Genomic DNA, 22,961 nt, shown 5'->3' on the forward strand with positions numbered 1-22,961 from the left:
CTCTTGAAAGTCTGAAGTGATTCCCAGAGCCCTCTCCTAGAGCAGGGCATGCGTGCTGCACTAGGCAAGACCTAAAAATGGAGAAAGCTGGAAAAAGGATGAGGAGAGATGAGAAGAAAGAGGGAAATTAATAAAATGGGACAGGTAATGAAATGAGGAAGGAAGGAGGGAGGGAAGGTGAAAGAAAATGAAGGGGGATTAAAGAGGTGGATAGGAGGAGGTGGGAGGGGATAACAGAATGAAGAGAAAGGGGGAGAGTGAGAGAAAAGGGAAGAGACTGGAAGAGAGGGGGAAGAAGAGAAAGGAGGAGAGTGAAAGAAAAGACAGGAGGAAAGGCATTACGAAATAGAAGAATCATGGAGCATAGGATGAGCCCTCCCTTTACCCTTCACACAGGCACAGACAGCTGTGGGGTTTGTACTGAATTTCTTTTTAATGGCTCCATCTGTTTATCTGTGACAATATCCATTTTGCAAAATTCCAAACAGTGGCAGACTGACAAAAACAGAGGGAGGGGTACACGAAGAGGCATCAATACAGCCTCTCGCACAGACATTCAGAGAGTCACAAAGCAAGAGACAGCCACAAATAAACCAAGTTGAGGTGGAGGAATACAACAGCCTGCCAAGAAGCGTTAGGTTCCTACCATTTCATCAGGATGATGGGCAAAGACCAGTAAATAGCTATCATGTTGGAGGGGCAGGCAAGGGTCACCTTATTCAGAGTCCATGTGATTTACGACAGTCTGCCACACAGTGATATGCGGACCGAAAAAGAAGTGCTCACACTGAATGGTGCCAACGCTGAAAGAAAAGCATCTTTGTGAGAAGATTTATTTACCAGCCAAGCATTGTGAATTATATAAAGTTAACATTTTATTGTGAAAAGCACAGCTGCTGACACCCTCCTCTCGCACTCACTTGGAAGAGGTGTGTTGATTCCTTATCTTGTTTTCGGGAAAAGGAAGCATGCTTACTGGAAAACTGAAACCAGATATTGGCAAACGTATGTAGTGCTTATAACAGGATGAAATGAACACATTATAAGAAGCAGGGAAAAGCATATGTAATAAGATATTTATGAGGGGTGAGAAGGAGAGGAGGAAAGCGCAGGCGGCAACTGCGAAAGGAATGGCGAAAGTTAATAGACATGAAAAGATGCTTAACAAACCCACAGCATGCAGCCTCAGAAATACAACTCAGACAGGTACAACAAAGAACTACTCGTTTAATGTATCTGGTTGCCATAAAGAATACTCCATACTTCTCGGTAAGAGTTCAGTCGTAAACCGAGAAGCAATGATTCTCCAATTCCAGCCCAGGAGAGCATAATAATACTTCCAAGCCAGACTGGCGCTGTCACTGACGCACAGCCCTCGCAATATTGATGTAAAAAGACAGCAGTGGCTCTAAAGAACCTCCTGTGGGGCTTCGGTGTGGGAGGCACCGTTACAGAGCGAGGATGGACGTGGATAGTAAAAAGACTGCTTTGGCAGAAATGCATAAACCATTACCAACTTACCTGCAAAAGTGGACTGAAGAGGACGAGACTAGCCCGGAAGTTGTTCTAAAAGTGACAAGGAGAAGAAAGTAGTGAGAGGAAAATGAGTTGTAAATACAGGAAGTACGAGTGTATGACAAACGCTAGACCACCCAAAGTCCCGGTGGACAGTACAGTTTGCAAAGGCTTCATATAAATTGTAAATTTTTTAACCCACGCTGATGCCACGCCCTCAACAAATAAATGTGATTTTAGGGGATAGTTTAGAAAGGAAAAAGGGCTGCGTGTACTTCCCTATTCCAAATAAAAATACGTGCAGGGCAGTTTATATAGAGAAATACCTCGGGGGAGTAAATTTTTTAAATGCTAATGTGTTCTAGTAACACACAATCTTATCATACCTGTTATTGAAAATGTCCCACTGCAACATGGCTCCTGTATCGGATGGTCTTAGTCACGCCTAAAAACAAGACTTCAACAAGCTCAATCCTCCTTAAAAGGAATCCCAAAACCAAATAAATATTCTGCCAAAAAAAGCCCAACTGCCGGTTGACATTGTGAATTACAAAAAGGCTTTAAAAAAAACAAGTGAAAGAGTTGTAGGCACGGCGCGGGGGGATTGGGTGGAAGCACTAACACAACTGTGGCATTAAGAGGAGGTGGGAGGGAGGAATGATATAGTGTAAGCAGCTATGGCGCCAAAGCTAAACACAGCCAAACAGTAACAGAGCAGGAATCAAAGAAAAAAGTAGTCCTCCAAGAACAGATAAAGAACCATAGTGGAATGACACAGTACTAAGTCCCAGCTCTGCGGGAGGAACAGAAGAGAGAAAGGAGGGACAAAGAGGCAGGACTGGCCACTAGCAAGCAAGGATTTTTAAAGGACACTGACATAGACAAATGAAAAGCAGTGCCAAGAAAGGGGATGGACTTGAAGTCCACAGACCAATTACAGCAGGTCTCGAAGACCTAGCTGTGTAGCTCGACCTAATGAGTGGCAATAAGCTGCTCTGTAATGGGCCATCACTAACAACTTTTGTCATTTATATCCTGGCTGGGAGAAGGAGTCAAAAGGAAAAGGACTCCAAATATTCTTCAAAATCTCCACCCCCATTTCTGATAATCACACTGTGGATACTTTTACAAGTTAGAAAGGCCTGCCTCAACAGAAGAGTATGTTTGGCAGTCATGTATTTGATTTCATTTGTAAAACAGTAACATAACTGCAATGTTAAATAAGTCTGGACATATTTCAACATTGCCAGTTTATTAAAATAATTATAACAAATTATGGGGGGGGCCGGTGATTTTTTCCTCCCACTGGCACGGAATTAAAACGTTTGAAGACCACTGGACTAAACAGTGGCCAGGCTATGCTGAGTGAAAGCAATGGTAGTGCGGAGGGGTAGAAGGATAGAGAGCTTAAAAGAACACTCTGCAAGAGAGGTGTATTCTGATGACTACTACTGCCTATATTTTCACTGTAAGTCTTTGCCCACATCAACCATACCTGCTTTAGGCCCCCATCGGGAACCATATGAGCACCAAATAATGGCTCCTGCACCTTGTGAATCCCTTACTTTTGAGCTGCATGCATGCTCCTATGCACGTTCATTGCGGCGTTTGTCACTTATATACCAAATGTATTTTGTACCACTTTGCTAACTAACATATGTTCTTTTTTAATGCAATACGGCTGTATTTTTGGCAAATATTAATATTCAAATGTCAATCCTTTATCATGATAATACTCTTTTGAAAAACAATATACAGATTCAAACTAAGAAATGCAAGGAAGGTGTATTAGAGGTAGAAAGGAGCTACAGATGAGGTAGACAAAAAGGAGGGCGGGAGAAGTAAGGTAAAGGAAGAGAGGTCAGGTTCCTGAAGGCAAGATACAAAGAGCAAGAGGCAGAAAATGTAAGAGAGGCAGAGTGGTGTGTCAGGTTTTAGAGTGTGGTCCAAGGTAAGGGGAGAGAGAGGGAGAAGGAAGAATAGAGAGAGGGAGAGGCGTGGGTACGTCGAGGGATGAGATTGAGACTGAGATATAGTAGAAGGAGAGGTGAGGTAGATAGAAATAGAGGCAGATAGAGGTAGAGATAGACATGGATAAGGCAAGATAGTGCTAGAAGTGTAAATATATGTAAAGTGGACAGTTAGTGGTGATATAGAGCTATTGGCAAAATGAGAAAATGGACAAAAGGACAGGACATTTAAACAAGGCTGAATCAAAAGTAGAGAGAGAGTCAAGGGTAGAAGGAGAGATGAGTTTAGAAAGAAAATAGGTGAAGTTGAGAGACAGAGATGAGAAAGAGAGGTGAGGATGATTGAGAAGTTGAGCACAGTTGAGATAGACAGAGAAAGAGACACAGGTGAGATGTAGAGAGGGAGGTTGTAGAGAGAGGTGAGGTAGAGGAAGAGGTACACACAGAGAGGAGAGGTAGTGAGGCTGAGCCAAACAAGTGGAAAATCAGAGAGAGGAAGTGGGGATACCTAGAAAAAAAGATGTAGATTTAGTGAAACAGAAAAACAAGAAAGGAGAAACGTAGTGAGGGAGATGAGGTAGAGGAAACAGAGGGAATGAGAAACTAGTACAGTGAATTGAGAGGTTGGGTAGAGAAAGATTAGATGGTGAAAGATGTGAGGTAAGGAAATGATGCACCGAGTGAAGTGAGGTAGGAAGAGATGAGATGTAGCGAAATGGAAACAGAAATAGAGAGTTGAGGTAAAGAAAGCTGAGGTTGAGAAAGAGGTGAAGTAGATGAAGTAGAGACAGACGTGTGGATTTACAGTTTGTAAATCAAACCCTCTTCTCTGTGTTCCCCAACAATTACACTCTCTTTGGTGGCATTGCTCTATTTATAACATGTATTTTTTATTTTATTTTACTTTGAGCTCCTTTCTTAATTATCATGTCGGAATATAGTTCAAGATGTTCTTTCTATGCTGCATGGCATTTTTATTTAAAGGGTTTGCACTTCCATTGGTGCAAGATAATTTCTCTCTTTTTCACTACTCTTTCTCTACCTCATTTCATTTCTCTCTCAGTCTTTCTCGCACTCTTGGTCATGCTCTCTTTTTCTCGGTTTCTCTTCCGCTTTTTCTTCTCTATCTTTCGCTACATAAACTTTTCTTCCATTTTCTCTTTTGCTTCATTCCCTTTTTTGTTCCTCACTCTCTCACCCTCTCTCATTCACTCTTTCATTTTCTATATGGCTTTCTTACTTTCTCTAGTTTCCTTCTTGCTTGTCCTTCCTTTCTTCCCCATCTGTTTCTTTCCTCATTATTGCACTCTTTCTCTCTCCCTCTCGCTTCGTTTTGTCTTCTCTCTCGTTCCTTTTCCTGTCTTCATCATTTGCTTGCTTTCTATTTCTAAATAGCTCTCTTCCTTTGTCTCTTGCTCTCAATCACGCTCTCTTTTGTTTTTTTCCTTTATTCTTCCAACTCGCTCATTTGTTCTCTCTCTTTTTATCAGTATTCCTCTTTCCTTCCTCTTTCAATGTCTGTCTTCTCTTTCTCTACATTTCTTCCTGTCTCTCTTTTTATTCCTCCTGTGGACTTACACCTGTTTCTTTTTCTCTCCTCCCTAGCAACGTCCCTGCCAGCAATCTCTGAGTGCCTCCTTGTGCCGCGAGTCCCATTGGAAATGCCTGCTGCTCTCCCTCCTCATGTACTGCTGCCTGGCAGCGGTGACCTGGTGTCAGCTGGCGAGAGTCACCAAGCTCAGCTTTGACAGCTCCTTCAAGGGACAGTCGATGATCTACCACGACAGCCCGTGTTCTGATGGCTACATCTACATCCCCTTGGCCTTCCTGGCCATGCTCTATGTGGTCTACCTGGTGGAGTGCTGGCATTGCCACGCCAAGAGCGAGCTCCAATACAAGGTGGATGTTGACAGCGTCTACGAACATATCCTACGATTGCGCCAAGCCACCCCATGCATCTGGTGGAAGGCTATTAGCTACCACTTTGTACGACGCACCCGACAGGTAACTCGATACCGAAATGGGGACGCATACACAACCACACAAGTCTACCATGAACGAGTCAATACACATGTGGCAGAGGCAGAGTTTGAGTACTCTCACTGTGGAGTCAAAGACATCTCCAAGGACCTCCTTGACCTGGGACGCCATGCTGCCACCAAAGTGAAATTCACAAAGTGCTTTAGCTTTGCCAACACGGAGTCAGAGAACTCATACCTGACTCAACGTGCTCACTTCTTCACGGAGATCGAGGGCTTAGATGACTACATGGAAGCCCGAGAAGGCATGCAGCTGAAGAACATGGACTTCAAGGACCTCATGTTGGCCTATGTGGACCCAGAACATCTCCCATGGTACGGGTCACATTACACATTCTGGGTGGCATCACTGCTCCTGCTCTCCTGGCCCTTGAGAGTTCTAATAGAGTATCAGACTGCATATGTTCACTATCACGTGGAGAAGTTATTGGGACTTGAATTCACGGTGCCTGCCACATCAGAGGAGCCCGTGTACAGGTACCGAATGCCAAGGGTTAGTACCCTGGACAGCACAGATCTTGAGTGGCACATATGCACCAATAGGCAGCTTATCCCCAGCTACTCAGAAGCCGTTTTAATGGATTTAACAGAGTCACCAGAGTGCAACGGTTACTCCGCATGTGGATATGGTAGGATCTTGCGAGGGTGTGAAAACTGCAATGGAGCATCCAGCAACTCCTCCATCTTCTCGCGACATGCGTTCAACAGCTGCAGTGGTGGACATTCCCGCTTCTCCCTCAACACGAGCCGCTTCTCCTTGTGCCGGGTCCATGGCTCCTGTAGGACGGGTCTTTGGCGGAGCCGAAGCAGTAGCATTGCAGAGCGTGGCTGCCAGGATGAACAGTGCTGCTCCTATTCAAGTCAGTTGGCCATCAATGAGAGCCCGCCCACATATCACGATGCTCGTTTCTTCCCAGTGCTTATCATCCACCGTTCGGAGGGGGGCGAGGGGCGGCCTTTCTGCATTCGTCGCTCTTCCTGCCTGGAAACTGCATTGTGACGGGAACTTTGTTCAGAGCTTGTGGTACCTTCCTCAGGCCACTGGGGAATCCGCGCTGCAATGGGTTCAAAGTGCCAAGAGTCCATCTTACCCTACTCCTGCAGTGTATAGCTTTCATAATAGCTAAAGTGGCTTCTGGCTCACTGTCCTTACACTAGTCTTCCCTAAGGAGTTTCCTGTCTTCCTCCCCTGTTCACTATTTGGTATCTGCCACTGACCTCATATGTTGATGTCTGGTAAGTCACATATTTGCAAATGTTTTATGTTCCCTGAGGCAATAAGAGCACAAATATGGATTCTCCACGACTTGCCCCCAAACCCAGATACACAGGCACCCCCTTTTACCAGACATCCGGTACTAAGCCCATAGATGCGCACCTCTAGAAGGGTGCAGATGCCTCTTCTGCAAAACCCTTGGCAAATCCCTTTAGGTGTGACACCACAGAAGATGTCCTTTAATGGACTTTGTCTTCCAGTGCTGTAGAAGTACACATGAAATACACCTGAAATACACAATGCAATGCAAACCAGATTCTGAAATGTCAGCCTTTCATAGGCCACGCTTTGCCTTCATTGGGAAATTCATCCTAGCGTATAGTGAGTGACCAATCGGATGGGCTGGTTTCCCTGTTCTGTGTGAGCTGTTTCCTGCCTCCAACTATCCCGCAGCATCAGAGTAATGGCCTTAACCTTTTGTGTTGTTTTTGTTTCACAGCTGAAGCAGCGAATTTCTGAGTGGATTACTTATTTATGTGCCTCATCTAATTTGAATGAACCACCATTTTCTCATATCCTCTCCTTTTCATCTATCTCGTTCACTTTCACTGAGCCTTCCTTGCTGCAGTCTCTTCTGACCTTCCTGCCTCTCTCTCCAGCCTTCCCTGCGTCCCTCGTTTACTCTCTCTCTCTCTGAGACACTCTCAGGTTTACAGTTGGCACTTTTCATTCCAGCCTTTTATGACACACAATTCTCCTTCCCTGCCCAACCCTATAGGTCCTTTGGAAGCCAACTAAGGGCTGTCTATTTTGTTTTTATTATCTCCCTTTTTGTAGACCACAAACATCCTGGGTGGCAGACCGCTTTGCAATCATGTGCTAGTTGTTTACGTAGATATTTTACAGACAAAGCAACATATAATTTAACAAAATAAACAATTATTTGAGAGTATATCATTTAAATACCAGCCATTTACATACCCAAGAGATGTAATAGACCATTGATGCTCATGGCAGCGATGTAGGCTGTCTGAGGAGGTCATGTTTGTGAAGAAGGGATTTTAAGTCATTTCTTGATAATAGAGAGGGAAAGACAACCTTGGGTCAGGTGGTAGTGCCAGATCCATTGTATTGAAGGAAATATTGTTTCACTGTGACCTTCTTCTCAAAGGCTGGTAAAGCTGGTTCTTCAGACGTGCAAGAGTTTTACCCCTGAGTCCTCTGGTGGTACTTGATGTCTAAACCATGCATCCTTCTCACATGCTCATGCAGTGGAACACAACCTTTATCAGAGAAAGGAGAAAAGTGGCCCAATACCCTAGAAGGCGCATAAGCTTCCAGGTATGATGGGCAGTGAAGAAGAGAGCATCTGCTGGGACTTGGTGCCAGAGCGCAGAGGCTCAGTTTGGTCTTGCATCGTCTCATTATTCTGGCAACCAGCATCTTCTGCTGGCAGTCACCCACTGCCAGAGCAAGTGATGCACTAAACCCTTCCATAACTCAAACACACTTTTGCACACCAGTGGTCCAGCTTTCTAGACATTCAACCACAAAGCCAATGATTCACATGCACACCTATACGCACAATCACTACGAGATACAAAGGGAGAGTCAAAGAGAGCCTATACAACTATGGAAAATTGGCACAAAAGGAATCACTACAAGGAATGTGAAGAAAGAGGTAGTGTCCAAGGATACCTCATTAATGGGTTGTAATGGGGAAGGCAAGGTACACAAGACCAGGGCAACTGGCCCTAAGGCAAGCCTTAAAGATGGACATGGAGAGGAAGAACATGACATCAAATCAACCTCAATCACACCTTCTACGAAGTCATCTCCATTTGGGGGCTGTGAAAGGAGATAGTGGGCTTCTCTTTTTTGCATTTCTCTTGTGTCTTCCCTTTCCAGGTCCTTTTTATCTGTTCAAGCCACGTTTCACCCTCGCAATACATGAGCTACTCATCTGTCCGTCACCTCTCACCCATTGCTCCTTGAAGCACAGGTCTTCTGGCACAGGCTATACAAACACTAAACAACTTCTTTTCCTACCTGTCACTCCTCCATCCCTACATTCCTACCCACTCCCACTATTTCAGTTTCGCTATACTTGTCTCTAATTTTCAACGCCACTCGTTCCCTACTTTAGTTAGACTCTCCGAGAATAGAAAATGTCAAGGTGCTGACCACTACTGTCACTTGCTGCTCCACCTACAGTATTAAGATTGTACTTGTCTAAAGCAAACAGCACTGATGCTTTCACCGACAAAAAGGATAACATGAATGAACCTTAATGGCTGGATGAACCCCGGCGTGTCTTCTACACGCAAGCCTCATCCTTTGACTTATGAATGTCGCCGACCAAGAAAATGCTTCCATCTAAGTTCATATCTGCCCCGAACCTTCTTGGATTATGTCCCCTGTGTAAACTATGAGACCCTGCGGTAACATATGGAACAAGGTGAACAGGTTCTTTAGGTCATGTAGTTGTCATACAAATCGGTAGGATGGTCCTTTTGGACACCAGGAGGAGAGAATTTGTTGACACGTTAACAAAAAACTCAATCGAAGATGTCTCGAAAGATGTGCTGCTTACGCAGGTGTCTCATATGGCATTTGACTGTTTCATCATAGCAAATAAGAAAGAAATGTACATGTAACTCTATTTTGTTATTTTATGAATAAAAGCAGAATGTTTAAAGCCTCAGTCTATAGCATTTATAAAATTGCTACATTACATTGACTGCCAAAAGGGAAATCTTCAAGGGAACTATTTAGAGTGTGTCAAATTTGTATTCGGAAACGAAAGTATGATAAACCCTAAATGATACCCTTAATTTACTCTTTTTTTTCCCAGGGGGATCCACAGTTTTTCCAAAATGTTTGTGGTTCTTGGGCAATTTAGGGCTTTATTTACAGTTGAGTGATAATGAAAAACTCTCTAATTTGTGGAGGAAATGCTTATTCCTTTTTTAAAAGATTTTCCTCTGATGAAGAATCAGCTGATGGAATTACTTCCACAATACTATACCTATGCCAGAGACAATTCCGTGGGTGGATTCTCCACTGGAGGAGAAATAATCATCTAAAGAAAGAATTAGTACTTTCACCCCAAATCATGGGACTTTCTATTGGCACTGAGCTCTAAACAAGACCCTTCTACCTCCGTAGATCAGCTAAAAAGGATAATTTGCTTTTTCATACTTTCCCTTTGTATGCTATAAACAAAGAAAAACAAACATGTTCTTCTTGGTTCTTTTCAGTTCTTTTTTTCTGTTTCTCGACATATTGCCCCGTAGAACCATTGATTATTCCTAGAAGAACACAAAACCCAGACATCTCCTTTAATTCATGCAACCTACAACCGAAATACCCATACCCACGTCATACCACTACCCTGAGACGCCTTTTCTTCTTTTTCGTGTCCTTGGTCAGGATACTGGACTTTCAAATCTTGATCAACCAACTGGAGACTTGTTCGAATCAAGATTATAAGCGAAGGCCATTGGCAGAAAGTTAGACATACGGTCAGCATTGTTGCAGTAAATAAAAATGTTTATAGGTAATTAGCATCTAAAATGTTTATATCACAAAATAACCGTTTTTATACTCTCTCTGCTGTTGAAAGACAGATCGCTGGCATTTGATGGAGCGCAAAGGGTAAAATTTACATATTCTCCATATGGCACAGATTTGTAATCACATCAACTCATCCATACACTCATTCATTGGTGGGGCCCATAACACCAACACACACTTGGCTCATTTGAATCCGTGCATAGGAGAAAAAGCGCTGGACATGTGGGGTACCTTATTACCTATCAGGATTACATTTCTTTACATTATATACACGTGCACCTATAGAATTCTGACCTTAACATCAAGGCACTCCACCACTTGGTCGATGGACCAATTAGTTGGACTGGTTGATGGTGAATTAGAACCAGCTAAGACACACTTAAAGCCTAGGAAATATTGGTTTATTTTCTGTAATCAATTAAAGAACCACAAACTCATGTCTTATTAATCAATTTGTTTTTATGTAGTAATAATTTCCTCTGCATTAGCATTTAAGCACTACAGTTCATAATATAAATTCAGTTTATTTTTTTTTAAAAATCGGACATTTGGTAAATAGCATAGATTTTAGAAGCACATTTAATAATTACCCATTTAACAAGCGTCTGCAAATTTCTGAGTAAAATAGGAAGCTATCCGCATTCTTTGGTACAATATCCGGGATAAGCTGTCCGACCCACAGCAAAGATCAAACCATCAGACGAAATAACTTCCCGAAAATCAAAGAAATCCAGGGCAAACCATGGAAATCTTCACCAGCTCAATGCAGACCCAACACCATGAAAGATCAGCCCGATGACCACCCCCCTTTGGCGAATGAAACCTTTTGTACCTTTTTTCCCTATTACTTCATGCTAACGTGCAACAATTTAGGGGTAGAGAAATGTTCTGATTGGACAGTTCGGGGTTATCTGTAAATTTTTCAAAAATTTCCCAGGGTAAACTAGTTTTCCATGAGACTTGGCATAGGAAGGCGTAATTTGTACAATTTCCTTCTCTCCGAGGCAAAAGTTGCAAATGTAACATTTATAATGAGAGAAGAAATTTTCAGGACAGGTTCCTTATTGTCCCCTTTGCTGTTCACGCCATCCGTCAGTTGGCAGACAACCACGCTCATATCCTTGATAAGGAACACGGTGTCACAGAGCTAAGGTCACTTGGAGATCTCCAGAGCCATCCAATTCTGCACAGAATTCATCGCGCTCACATGGTGGCAGGCCTGGATGAGACTCCATTTTGAGTACCGCGGCCTAGTAGGCCCGAATGCCAACTTAAGCAAAAACAAACATAACAGTAAATAAAATATAGAAATGGAGATTCTAATGTTTAAACCCACACTAATCCCAATGTATATTAGTGTTTTCCTAGCTGTAGCAACACTTAAAGCAATAATACTCACCAATTTGTAGTCTTAAAAGCACAAACAATCACAAAGCAACATAAATCATGCAATATTTCTATTTCACCACACTCTAAGGTTAATTTTTCGTACCAAAATTAATTAATTATTCTGCCATGCAATTAGCATTTTAGTCCCACGTGTATCTCGTGTGTACCAAGGTGCAAAAGTTGATTTGTAAATTTCACTGCAAACCAATTAGTGTAAGTTAGATTTAGAATGATTACGTAATTAATTTCATGCAAATTTAGAGGAGGTATACAAAATTTGGTTTACCTGCTCCATCACATTGATTGCACCAATTACCATGAAAGTTAGAATGAAAAGTGTTTTTTTCTTTATCTGTTGCTAAGATAAGTCTTACTATTGAGAAACAAATAACATACCGGGCACAGTCAGTGAAATCACCTTCAGAAAGGGGGCTCTGTGGCTGTGAAAGGGAAGGGATTAAACAGAAGCACAATTTCACCAAAATAAAAGTAGCAGATGTAGCCTTTGCACACCTTGACTTCCCGCGTGACAGGAAGTGACATCACACGATCATGACTCCGATGAAGAGCTAGTGAGAGTTTGGTGTCGAAAACTCAAGTCAGCAGCATTCAGCACATTTAGAACCAATGAATGACAAGAACAAACAACCACTAGTACAGTCTGCAGGCACACTTACCTTAGAACATCAACAATCAGATTGTTAAAACATAGTTTACGAACAGTCCACTGATTTAGAGTTGGCACCGCTAGCTGACCCTAAAATAACTTTTTTCATTATGCTCTTTTACCCTTTGATATATGTGTGCAAAAATGTGTTTAATCAAACCATCCCACATCCAATAAAATTGCTTTAAAAGCTAGAAGCAATAGGATTAGAATAATTTTGTGAGACCAGAGCCTGAGAATGAAAATGTAGCAGGGAAAGACCTCTATGAAAAGAACCAGGATGGTGAACCGTGGCATTTAATTTGTTTTTTTAATGTATTTTTTTTTTTTTTAAATGCAACAAATGACAGCATTAGATGATACCATCTTCCTAGGGCAAGCTTCACATATCACATTGTGTATTCGCAAACAGCCAACTTCAATCCTTCCGAACCGCGGCATTTAATAAGCGGGTGTCTTCGAGCTGCGACTTCGGTAAATGCTTTGTGCACCCCTAAAACCGACAGTAGATTAATTTAGGGTCCTTTGTATTCTGATGTAATACATTCATTCAGATGTGCCTTGCCAATTTATTTCCTGTCGTTAAACCACAGAATATCGAGCGTAGGTAGATCACAGTATCAAAATATCGTGGACAGAATATCAAGGGATAGGCCCTCTAAAATGTAAGTGCGTATCGAGGAATTATAGAATTATTATTCTTAACTCCACAACTGTGAACGAAGATAGATATATTGTCAAGGTACATATATGTGGAGTTAGGTATAGAACCTTTCGATATTTCGGCCTCAATATTCTGGTCGCGATATTTCGTGCCATCCAGAGTCCCATCGAGATATTCCAGGGCACACCATTTCCTGCACATTACATGGGTGGACCAGTGTCGGCTTAAGAATTTTTGGGGCCCTGGGCAAGACATATTTTGGGTCCCACCTGTTCGAGTTTTTACAACCCATTCTCTGCTCATTGGAGCCCCGATGATGCCAAACAAACTTTCAAAAACAAGGTTTGCACAGAAACAGTTGAAATATGTCTGTCCAGGGGCTCCAAAAATCCTTAAGAAGTCACTGGGCGAAAAAAGACAGACTCAGACATAGAGATAGGCAGAGAGGAAAAGGAAGAGATATGGAAATAGAGAGAGGCGTACTATTTAGAGGGTAAGTTTACCTATGCAGGGGGCCTCTTGGCAGGTGGGGGCTGTGGGCAATTGCCCACTTTGCCCATGCCTTAAAAAGCCTCTGGGGTGGACCTCCACGTTCATCTACAACACTGTTTCTCTATCCATGGTCTAGCTTTCTCATCTTCCAGACATCCACCACAAAACTTGCAACCACTTTGGCCACATGTTTATGGAGTTCATGGTATAAGTTGAGTTGCAGCCTCTAATAAATACTTTTTCAATAAAGTCATTCAAATCAGTTGTCATCTTTTGCAGCGAAGCATCCAGCAATGGCAAACAACCTGTTATTGCAGATTTACTACTAAAAAACAAACACTGTTGCCCCTGAGTGATTCCCCTATTTTAATATTTCTGTTTGAACTCTACTGATTCAATGCAATTTGTCCCATCCTTCACATAAAGGCACTGATAATATAAACATTGTTTCACATATAAACATTTGCTGAATTATTGTTTCTGGGAAAGTAGGAAAAAAGTCAAAGATATACTTTTCTATCTTCCTTTACTGGTCGAAGCGTTTTAGATTTTCTTACAAAATAAGATAACATGCACATTTTTCATGTTTCAGCGTTTGAGAAAATGTTTTGTTTATCGTGTCCCAGATTACACTGGTCACAATCGGTTCAAACAGCAATGTTTTTTATCTCAGATAATTTTGCATTGTCCTGGTTCCATTTATATTTTTGGGATTTGCAATAGAGTGAATATTCAACTGTTTGATTATGCGTACACATTAGCTTACAAATGGCTTGTATTTGATCATTCTGAAAACATAACTGAACTTTACTATTTGGTGGGTCATTTAGATAAGCACTGATAAAAGTTTTATTGTTGGGGGGGGCGGGAGGCAAGCGCAAGATGGCGGCAGACGAGTAGTTGCTGGACTCTCCATCTGCTGCAGGATAAGAGCACCTGCCTGGCCCAGCCTCCGCGTTTAAAAGAAACCAGGAGACTGCGGTTATCCAACTGTAAAGCCTTGATAAGCCACTGATGTAGCGGTTGTAAGTGAATGAGAGGAGCGGGGATTGCCCAATATGGTGGGCGCGCAACGCTAAGAGATGGCAAAGTGGGCGACAAGCTCCGTCCTGCAGTTCTCATGCAGAGCTGGGGCCTCCTGTGAAAAGTTGGAGACAGTGGAGGTCACAAAGACTGGTGTTGATCCTTCCCAAAGGTGGGAAGGAATGGGTGCCTCAGACTCAGGCGACAAATGAACGCAAGAATAAGATAAAAACCTGAGGCGTAGTGAGTACCATAGAAGCAGCGTGGTTATGGCGGTAGGAGGAAGCCTCTTTCCAAGATCTTGCTGACAACGTGGCTGGCACAACTGGATGCAATAAAATACAACCCTAGATTTCACTGTCTGCAACCAGCCCAGACTCGTGATTTGCCAGGTAGGGGCCCCATCAACAATGAATTGAAAGGCAAGGTCCATGTTCGGGTGCGGGGGTGGTTTCCGGCACCTTGCACTGGCTGTCTCCTTGTCAGATGCAGCTCATAGACAATGTGAAGAGTTGTGGCAAGGGATCCTGACTGGAGGCAACCTGCACTGAGATGAGGCGCACCACAGTGCCATAGAGACACCTTGGCCCACCGCGTGTGCTGACACTAGGATCACACAGTGGCTCGGGAACCATCCTGCTGTGACTCTGGAGGGCAGAAGTGAGTTGTAGACTGTGATAGAATCAAGTACTATGTACCGTGAGGCCAAAGCTGTGTTGAACAGGCACAATTGACCCACACAAGGGATTAGCAAGAGAACAAGTGAGAGAACAGCACTCATGCATGTATGAAACATGGGTGAGACCAACAAAACAGACATGGCGCATCGCCGTCTAGAGATCCAGTAGAGAGGTGCCTGTGATGAATGTGGACGCCAAGTGCCTACACTTTGAATGAATAGGTGACACTTTGAGATGATCCCCAAAGGGGTCACACCTGAGCCACGAGCACAGACATCCGGTAAACTGCAGGGGACTGATAAAGGCGGCCATAGGGATTCAATGGAGCACTTCTGGACCTCCTCTGACAGAGGAGTAGGGACCGTATGGGATAGAAAGGACAAGGGAACAAAGATGCCTCTCACATTCAGTTGTGAAGTGCCTAGTAGCCCCTGATGTAGATTAGGTTGAAAGGTTGGTTACAGTGAACAGAAGGGGGAGTAAACAAATATGGATCATCTATAACAAGGAGTGTGAAGCAAACAAAAAGACATGGAAGGGTGAAGTAGAAAACACCACAATGAGGATGCAAAACCACCAGATAAATTTGATAATAGTGACAGCAATTAAAGTGTCATCAAGAGCGTCATCAAGGAGCGCCTTAGGGGGAGGATTGGAAAAAATCTATTAGGACGTCACTGACCGAGGGAACCGAGTCCACAGACTGTAAGGAACACTAGATGAGCGGTCCGTGGGTCAGGGAGAGTTTCGGGCCAGACTGCTTCAAATGGAGGAGCAAAAATTCTGATGCAAGAAAGACAGCAAGACTTGGAAAACAACTCATGGCAGGATAATTTGTGGATCAGGAGGTCCCCCAAGGGAAGGAAGGCAAGAACATGAAAAGTTTGGGCATTTTGCCTTTACTGCCATGCCGGAGCAACCAGAAGGCCCCTCTGTGGATTGAACGAGTTCAATGAGGTGCATCCAGACTCGTAGGACGTCCGACAGCACCAGATATCCTGGCCTGCATTCTCCAGCTACCCAACTTTCCAAGACATGTCTCAGCCAATCGTTCAAAAGAGAATATCCTTCCGAAAAGCGACTTTCTGAAGGAGGGGGGATGTGGTATTGGTGAGGACATCCCTTCGAGATCATCAATAAGTGACAGAATTCAGATAAAGTTGACACAGTCCTTCACAGAGACTTGTGACATCCTGGGCTTTGAAAAACAACCAGAGAAAAGAAGGGGGCACAGAACCCAGCAGCAGCTCCTCCCTTATGGTGTCGGACCGTCGCCCCTCCTGCTGTGAGTGCAGCAGACCCGCACATTAATAAAATGGTAATAAATACCATTTTATTAGTGTGTCCCAGGCTAGCGCTGTTACAGTGTGATGGCAGGGGGCGGGGCTAATTAGTGCAATTGCACTAATATTGCAGCCCCCTGCCAGTGCGCAGGTCAGATTGGCTGGTTGCCTACAGCTGGACAATCTGACCTGCGCACTTCAGAGCCTGCAATCCCAAGGCTGAGAAACAGCCAAGGGATTGCAGCCATAGGCCCCCTGCCTTAAAATGAGTGCTGGGTTAGCCTGCTCCAACCAATCCTGGAGCTGCAAACGGTGCAGCTCTAAGATTCGTTGGTTTCGTGTTGCCGGGTAAAAGTCTTTTCCTTTCTGCCCAACTCAGCGCCGAGAGGAAGAAGGAGACCATATCCGGAGGACACGGAAAAGAGCATTAAGCAGCAGGCAGAAGGTAAGTTATTGGAATTTGTTTTTTTTATTTGATTTGATTCTTCGCAGAAGGTAAGTTATTGGAATTTGTTTTTTTTATTTGATTTGATTCTGAGTGATTGATTGATTTGATTTATGTATTTATAAAGCGCACGAATGCCCGGAGGTGTCGAGGTGCTGAGGTCAGGTGGACCGGATAGGTTGCCCATGTGGCTGTACAGAGAATGTTAGTTGGTAAAGAGCCAAGTTTTTAGAGCCTTCCTGAAGGATATCAATGTAGGGCTGTTCTTTACAGTGATCGGGAGTAGGTTCCATGTCTTGACTGTCCCTTGCTTCCTCCGCCCCAGCATGCTTTCTTGAACCTAGGTGCTTGTAGGAGTTTACTCTGCGCAGATCTTAAACTTCTCGTTAGCACATACTAATTCAGATGAGTCCCCAAAAATTGAGGCCCGGCACTGTGTAATGCTTTGAAGGCTAGACATTGGGATTTAAACGTAATCCTCTTGTCCACTGTGAGCCAATGAAAGGCTCTTAGGTGGTGGGAAACAGGCTGGAACCTAGGGATATCCAATAATAGTCTGGCTGCCTCGTTTTGAAGACGCTGCAACCTTTGCAGGTGCTGTGATTGGATCCCCATGTACAGGGCATTACCACAGTCCAACCTGGACAAGGCTAGTGCTGTAACCAGTGTTTTTAGGGATTCTGGCAGAATGCAAGGGCAAACTTTCCAAATCATTTTTAGGATGAACCAAATGGATGAGGTGAGGGTATTGATCTGATTTCAAAATGTCAGCTTATCGTCAAAAATGAACCCTAAGTTTTTGACCTTATGAACTGGAGCTGGGAAGTCGCCCAGACTGGAGGGCCACCATCTAGGTGACCAGAAGGATGTATCGAGCCCAGCAGCAAGGCCTCCGTCTTACCACTGTTCAATTTTAGGCATTTGGACCGCATTCATAGGTTCACATATGTCATGCAGCTGTTAAAGCGATCATCTGTCTCATCAGTGTTGCTTGAGACTGACACCATTAACTGGGTGTCATCAGCGTATGAGACTACTGAGAAGCCAAACTGTCTGTTGATTGTGGCCAGCGGGGACACATATATATTAAAAAGTGTGGGGCTGTGGGACGAACCCTGTGGCACACTGCAGGGAAGTGTAAAGGGCTCGGATGAAAAGGCTCCAGATTCTACTGAAAGGGTCCTATTGTAAAGAAAAGATGTCATTAGTATAAGAGCGGTATTTCTGATCCCCAGCTCTTATAGCCTGGTGGCTAATATTTCGTGGTCTACTGTGTCAAAGTCCGCCAATAGATCTAACAAAAACAGGGCGCCTTGCCCCCCGTGTCCAGTATTGCTCTTAGTTCTTCTACAGCCGTGATCAGACCTGTCTCAGTTCCATGACCCTCCCGGAACCCATTTTGTGAGGGATCTTGGAGGTCCCTGGAATGTAGTGAGCTGTGCATTTAGTATTTTCTCCAGCACCTTAGCTGGAAAAGGTAATCTGGAAATGGGTCGATAGCTGCTCTGATCTGCAGGATCAAGGTTAGTTTTTTTTTAAGAGTGGAAGAATTGATGCTATTTTCCACATCTGGGAACGTGCCTGACTGAATTATTTCATTAAATTCTAACCTCAGCTGTTCACGAAAAATATCGGGAATCAGGTGCAGTAATTTAGGAGGACAGGGGACTGCCGGGGCCACAGATTTAGATGTTTTTACCACCTGGATGATCTGTTCTAGTGTAGGGGACGAAAAGGAGGGAAGCCGATTGGAAGGAGTGGGATGTGTGACTGCTGTAGTCTTCTCAGGGATGTCAACGCAGTCCCTAAAGGATTTGTACACACTGTCTACTTTATCTCTGAACGACTGTGCCAGTATGTTGCAAAATTCAGCACTGATTTCCACCCTGGGAGGTTCAGGTAGTTTAGCTAATCTTGTAACTGTTAGAAAGAGCTCCTAGCTAGAATTTCTTGCCTGTAGGATTTTTGAGGAAATGTATTAACCTTTTTCTTCCAATATCAGTTCCTTATAGTCTTCCAGTGCTCTTGCATATTTTGTTTTTTCTATGGGGTCGTAGTTTACTCTCCATAGCCTTTCTACCCTTCTACAGATTTGTTTTTGTGCTCTAAGTTTGTCAGAAAACCATGCTTCTGATGGATGTTTCTGCCTGGAGAAGAAGGACTTCATTGGAGCTTACTGATCGAATGCGGTTTTAATCCAATTGGAAAGCCTGTGGGCAGCCGTGTTAGCATCAGTGGTAAGGTCTGGCTTTGTATGGGATAGGGACGACTGTAGAGTGAAGGGGTTGATATTTCCCCAATCCAGACCTTTGACTGAGACCAGGGGGTTATGAGGTTTTGGGATGTGCTGATCCGTGCTTAATGTAAACATTATAACTTTGTGGTCTGACCAAGGGATGGGTAACACTTCGGAAACCTTGATGAATGGATTTGACATGAAAGTACTATGTAGGGTGTGCCCTGCAACATCAGTATTATGTTTAAAAATCTGTGCCAGGGAGAGACTGGCCATGGTATCGACTAGTAGGGCTGTGTCATAGTCCTCCTGTTTTTCTAGATGATAGTTGAAGTCTCCTAATATTTATGCTTATTTGTTTTCCCTCCCACATCCCCGTTGTCGCCCCACCCCACCCCACCCCACCACTACACCCCCACACGAGCAGCTACTGAGAGAACCACGGTCTGCACCAAGAAGCCCAGCTTGGCGCACGGTTCATGGGAGAGACTCTTATGGCCCCCTAGTACCTCACACATTATGGAAGGCCACAGAGAAGTCAAGCATCTACAAAAGGCTGCCACCACTGGTGCAGCAATGCCACCTGAGGAACAGCACATGGCAGGTTATGCAGGAGTGTGTGTGTGTAGGGCTGGGACAAGCGACCGGGTCTTGACTCTCTTTGAGGTAGATCCTATGGAGGGACGGTGGATGGGACGGTGAGCACCAGCACCCGTAGATCTCTACATTTCTCATATGGAGAAAGATATTCATGACTCCAATTACAGGAGAGGTAGAGGAGGGAATGCATGGGATATGGAGTGATAAAGTTGACCTATTTCAGAGATCATGTGGGGATACATGTTCACATTGTGGAACTAAGAGGAGGAGGCTAACATAGGTACCTGCAGAGACTTGATAGCGCAAAAACTGTGATCATCAGACAGGCAAAAATTGATGGGTTGAGATAATTAGGATCTTGTGCTGCACACCTGATCTTATAATAACTATATATATAATGTGAGGGACCTGATTCTCCTCCAATCCATCTAGGAACACTGTGTGAGCAACTGGGTGCCCAGATTTGCCTCTTACAAGAGAGTAGTAGAGATCGACCAGCACAGGTTGTGGTCAAGGGACAACCGGCACAATAATTCTCATCGGCTCCTAGAAGGTGGCAGGAATAGCAATGATGCTGCTGCTCCGAAACCTGAAGATTCTAATAAAAAATCATAAAAAAAGACAAGGAAGGTTGATGGGTGGCAAATCAGGGGCATATACTAGGGCTCTACACCAACGCTGGTCTCCATATATGCAGTAGCGGCTCTTCTGCTAAGGCAGAGGAGTATTGCCCCTCTGCTTAGCAGCAGTGAAAAAAGGAAAAATAAAATGATAATAACTTGATTATCATTTTGTTTATTCCTGCTGGGGCATCTTGGTGGGGTGGGTCTGCTCTTCTCCCAGAGCAAGGCAGGGGAGGAGCGGTGGGCACACTGTAAGTGCGCATGATGCTTTGGCCAGTTGTCTCGGGCCAGCCAAAGCATCATGTGCACTTTGCATGTTCTCCACCCTGGCTGCACTACAGCCTGATTGGAGAACATGCCCAGTCCCCCATTCCCTGGCTGAGCCCCGAACTACGACACTCAGACCAATCACAATGCCGCATTGCAGCTTTGTGATTAACTCAGGGGAGCCTGGGTGTGCCTCCTGGTTCCTGTAGTCCCGGGCGGAGGAGAAATGATTTGGAAGAGACGCGGCAATAAGGTAATTTGTTTTTGTTATTGTTGTTATTTTCTTACACCTCCCTTACACCCTCCCTGCCCTGCCACCTTCGATCCGTGCGGACCACCTCTGCAAATACGCCTCCTAGTCATGGTCAGGAAATCTTTCTTTTAAATGCACTATGCACCCTGGCGGGTGAGCTTCCTTACCCCTTAATAGATGGTGGAGATTTAAAGTTGGTCATGAGTAGGTCGATGGATGAAACATTACATTGTTATGGAGGCATGACAGTGATCTCAGAGGCAGGTCCAACATGGTTAGATAACATGGGGCTAAAAGACTGCTGACTACTCTCATTATTCAATGGTCCATAAGAGCTATGCCAGACTGGATCATGTGATCATAGATAAATGACTCTTCTCTACCATTAAGGATCTAGTGCATGGCCCTTGGATAATGGACTGGTGTCATCCATGATACGTTGGCCGTCAAAGTCAGAGAGGGGGATGGCCGGCCAGATACACTAACCAGGTTCATCCCGGTCAAATATTTTACCTTCTGACTTTAGTCCTTTAAATCCCAATCCACTACAGGAATACACTTCTAAAGCCTCCAAGGACCGCAGGAAAGGCACTCGGGCATATTTATCAAAAGCTTGTATCGCCCTTGTGCCATGCATGGTAACGCAAGGGTGACGCAAAACCTAGATGAGATTTACTAAACCATGCAAGGCCACCTTGTGTGGCCCTACAGTGCTTGGTAAATCTGGAGTAATGCAAGGATGCCTTACATTACTCTGCCCCATGGAGGCATTCAATGGGTAGAGCGAGGGTGTTGCCACGTAGCCAACCATTTATTTTGGCACACTCCCAAATTTACCATGAGTAGTAGACCTGGGAATGTGTCAAAATTCTACGCCTTCTCAGGAGTTGGGTAACGAAGAGAAATATCTTTATTTCTCCTCGTTTTTTCCTCTTCCTACATGTACTGCCTTTTGCCCTTCCTTCACAAAAACAATTCTGCCTTCAACGCAGGAACCTTTGCCCCATGGTGCAAGGGTGCCTGCGTTGGTGCTTGGCAGGCAAAAGAGAAGCAGCGCCAACAGAGTGCAGGAATGCACCATATGTTGATAGATATGGTGCATTTCTGTCCTCTCCCTTTCATGCAGTGCAGCAAGGTGTCTTGGTCGAAGGCATACTCTCTCCCCAGCAGCTCTGCTCATACTTTACCGCCGTTGAGTCTCGAACCCCTTCCTGGGAGGGTTCGAGACCCCTTGCCCGCCAGTGTTCCTTCCATGTGCCCTGCGAGTTGCATATGCCTGACATCGCCCCTTGGGGCTCGTAATTCCTAGTATTGTCATGTCTGTTTTTATTCCTGCTATTATTGTGTTATTTTATTCCTGGTATTGTTTTGTGATTTTTATTTCACTTCCATACTCCTGTTGTGCCCATTCTCGCCGTTCTCCCTGCCTCCATCTCCCACCACTGCTGTCCCTGCGGTCCCGCTCCCCCGTCCTAATCAGCTCCCACCTCCCAGCTTCTCGTCCCTCCCCCCTCTCCTACTTAATGGCGGCCGCTGCGCTTAAGGCAAGCCCGCATGCGCCCATCCGCGATCCGACCGCGACCAGCGCCAGGAACCATGCATCTGCTGCCTTCCATCACTACGACTCCACTGCACTCCTGACACTCAACCCCAGAAGACCCACAGACTGCCAACAGGCCTCACCCAACACAACCCACGGGCAGTTCTACTGCCTCCGCTGCCGCCGGACCTTCACCACCACTCCGACCCTCAACACCACCAACACCAGCACTGACGACACCCTCAGTTGCATCCTCCTCAACGTGCGCTCTGTACACAAACACGCCATGGAAATATGGAACCTACTCGACTCTCTCTAGCCCGACATCGCCTTCTTCACAGAGACCTGGACCAACGCCGCCTCTGCCCCCGACATTAACACCGCCATCCCGGATGGTTACAAGATCCAGAGGAAGGACTGCCCAAACCACCCTCCACCTCACCACCTCCAGCAAAACCTTCCCCTCTGCAAAACACCTGCATT

General features: G+C 44.6%; 1 protein-coding gene across 1 annotated transcript in view; it reads left to right on the plus strand.

The window, feature by feature from the left end:
• LOC146799508 (transmembrane protein 151B-like) overlaps positions 1-9,385 on the plus strand; it is a 210,432-nt gene extending 201,047 nt beyond the window's left edge. Inside the window, exon 2 of the mRNA XM_085628077.1 lies at positions 5,091-9,385. Coding sequence (XP_085484203.1) covers positions 5,091-6,524 — 1,434 coding nt within the window. The 3' untranslated portion in view covers positions 6,525-9,385. The remainder of the gene's footprint in view (positions 1-5,090) is intronic.
• Positions 9,386-22,961: the final 13,576 nt, after the last annotated feature.

This window comes from Triturus cristatus, chromosome 9 (genome assembly GCF_964204655.1).
Source record: "Triturus cristatus chromosome 9, aTriCri1.1, whole genome shotgun sequence".
In the NCBI taxonomy this organism is placed as follows: domain Eukaryota; kingdom Metazoa; phylum Chordata; class Amphibia; order Caudata; family Salamandridae; genus Triturus; species Triturus cristatus.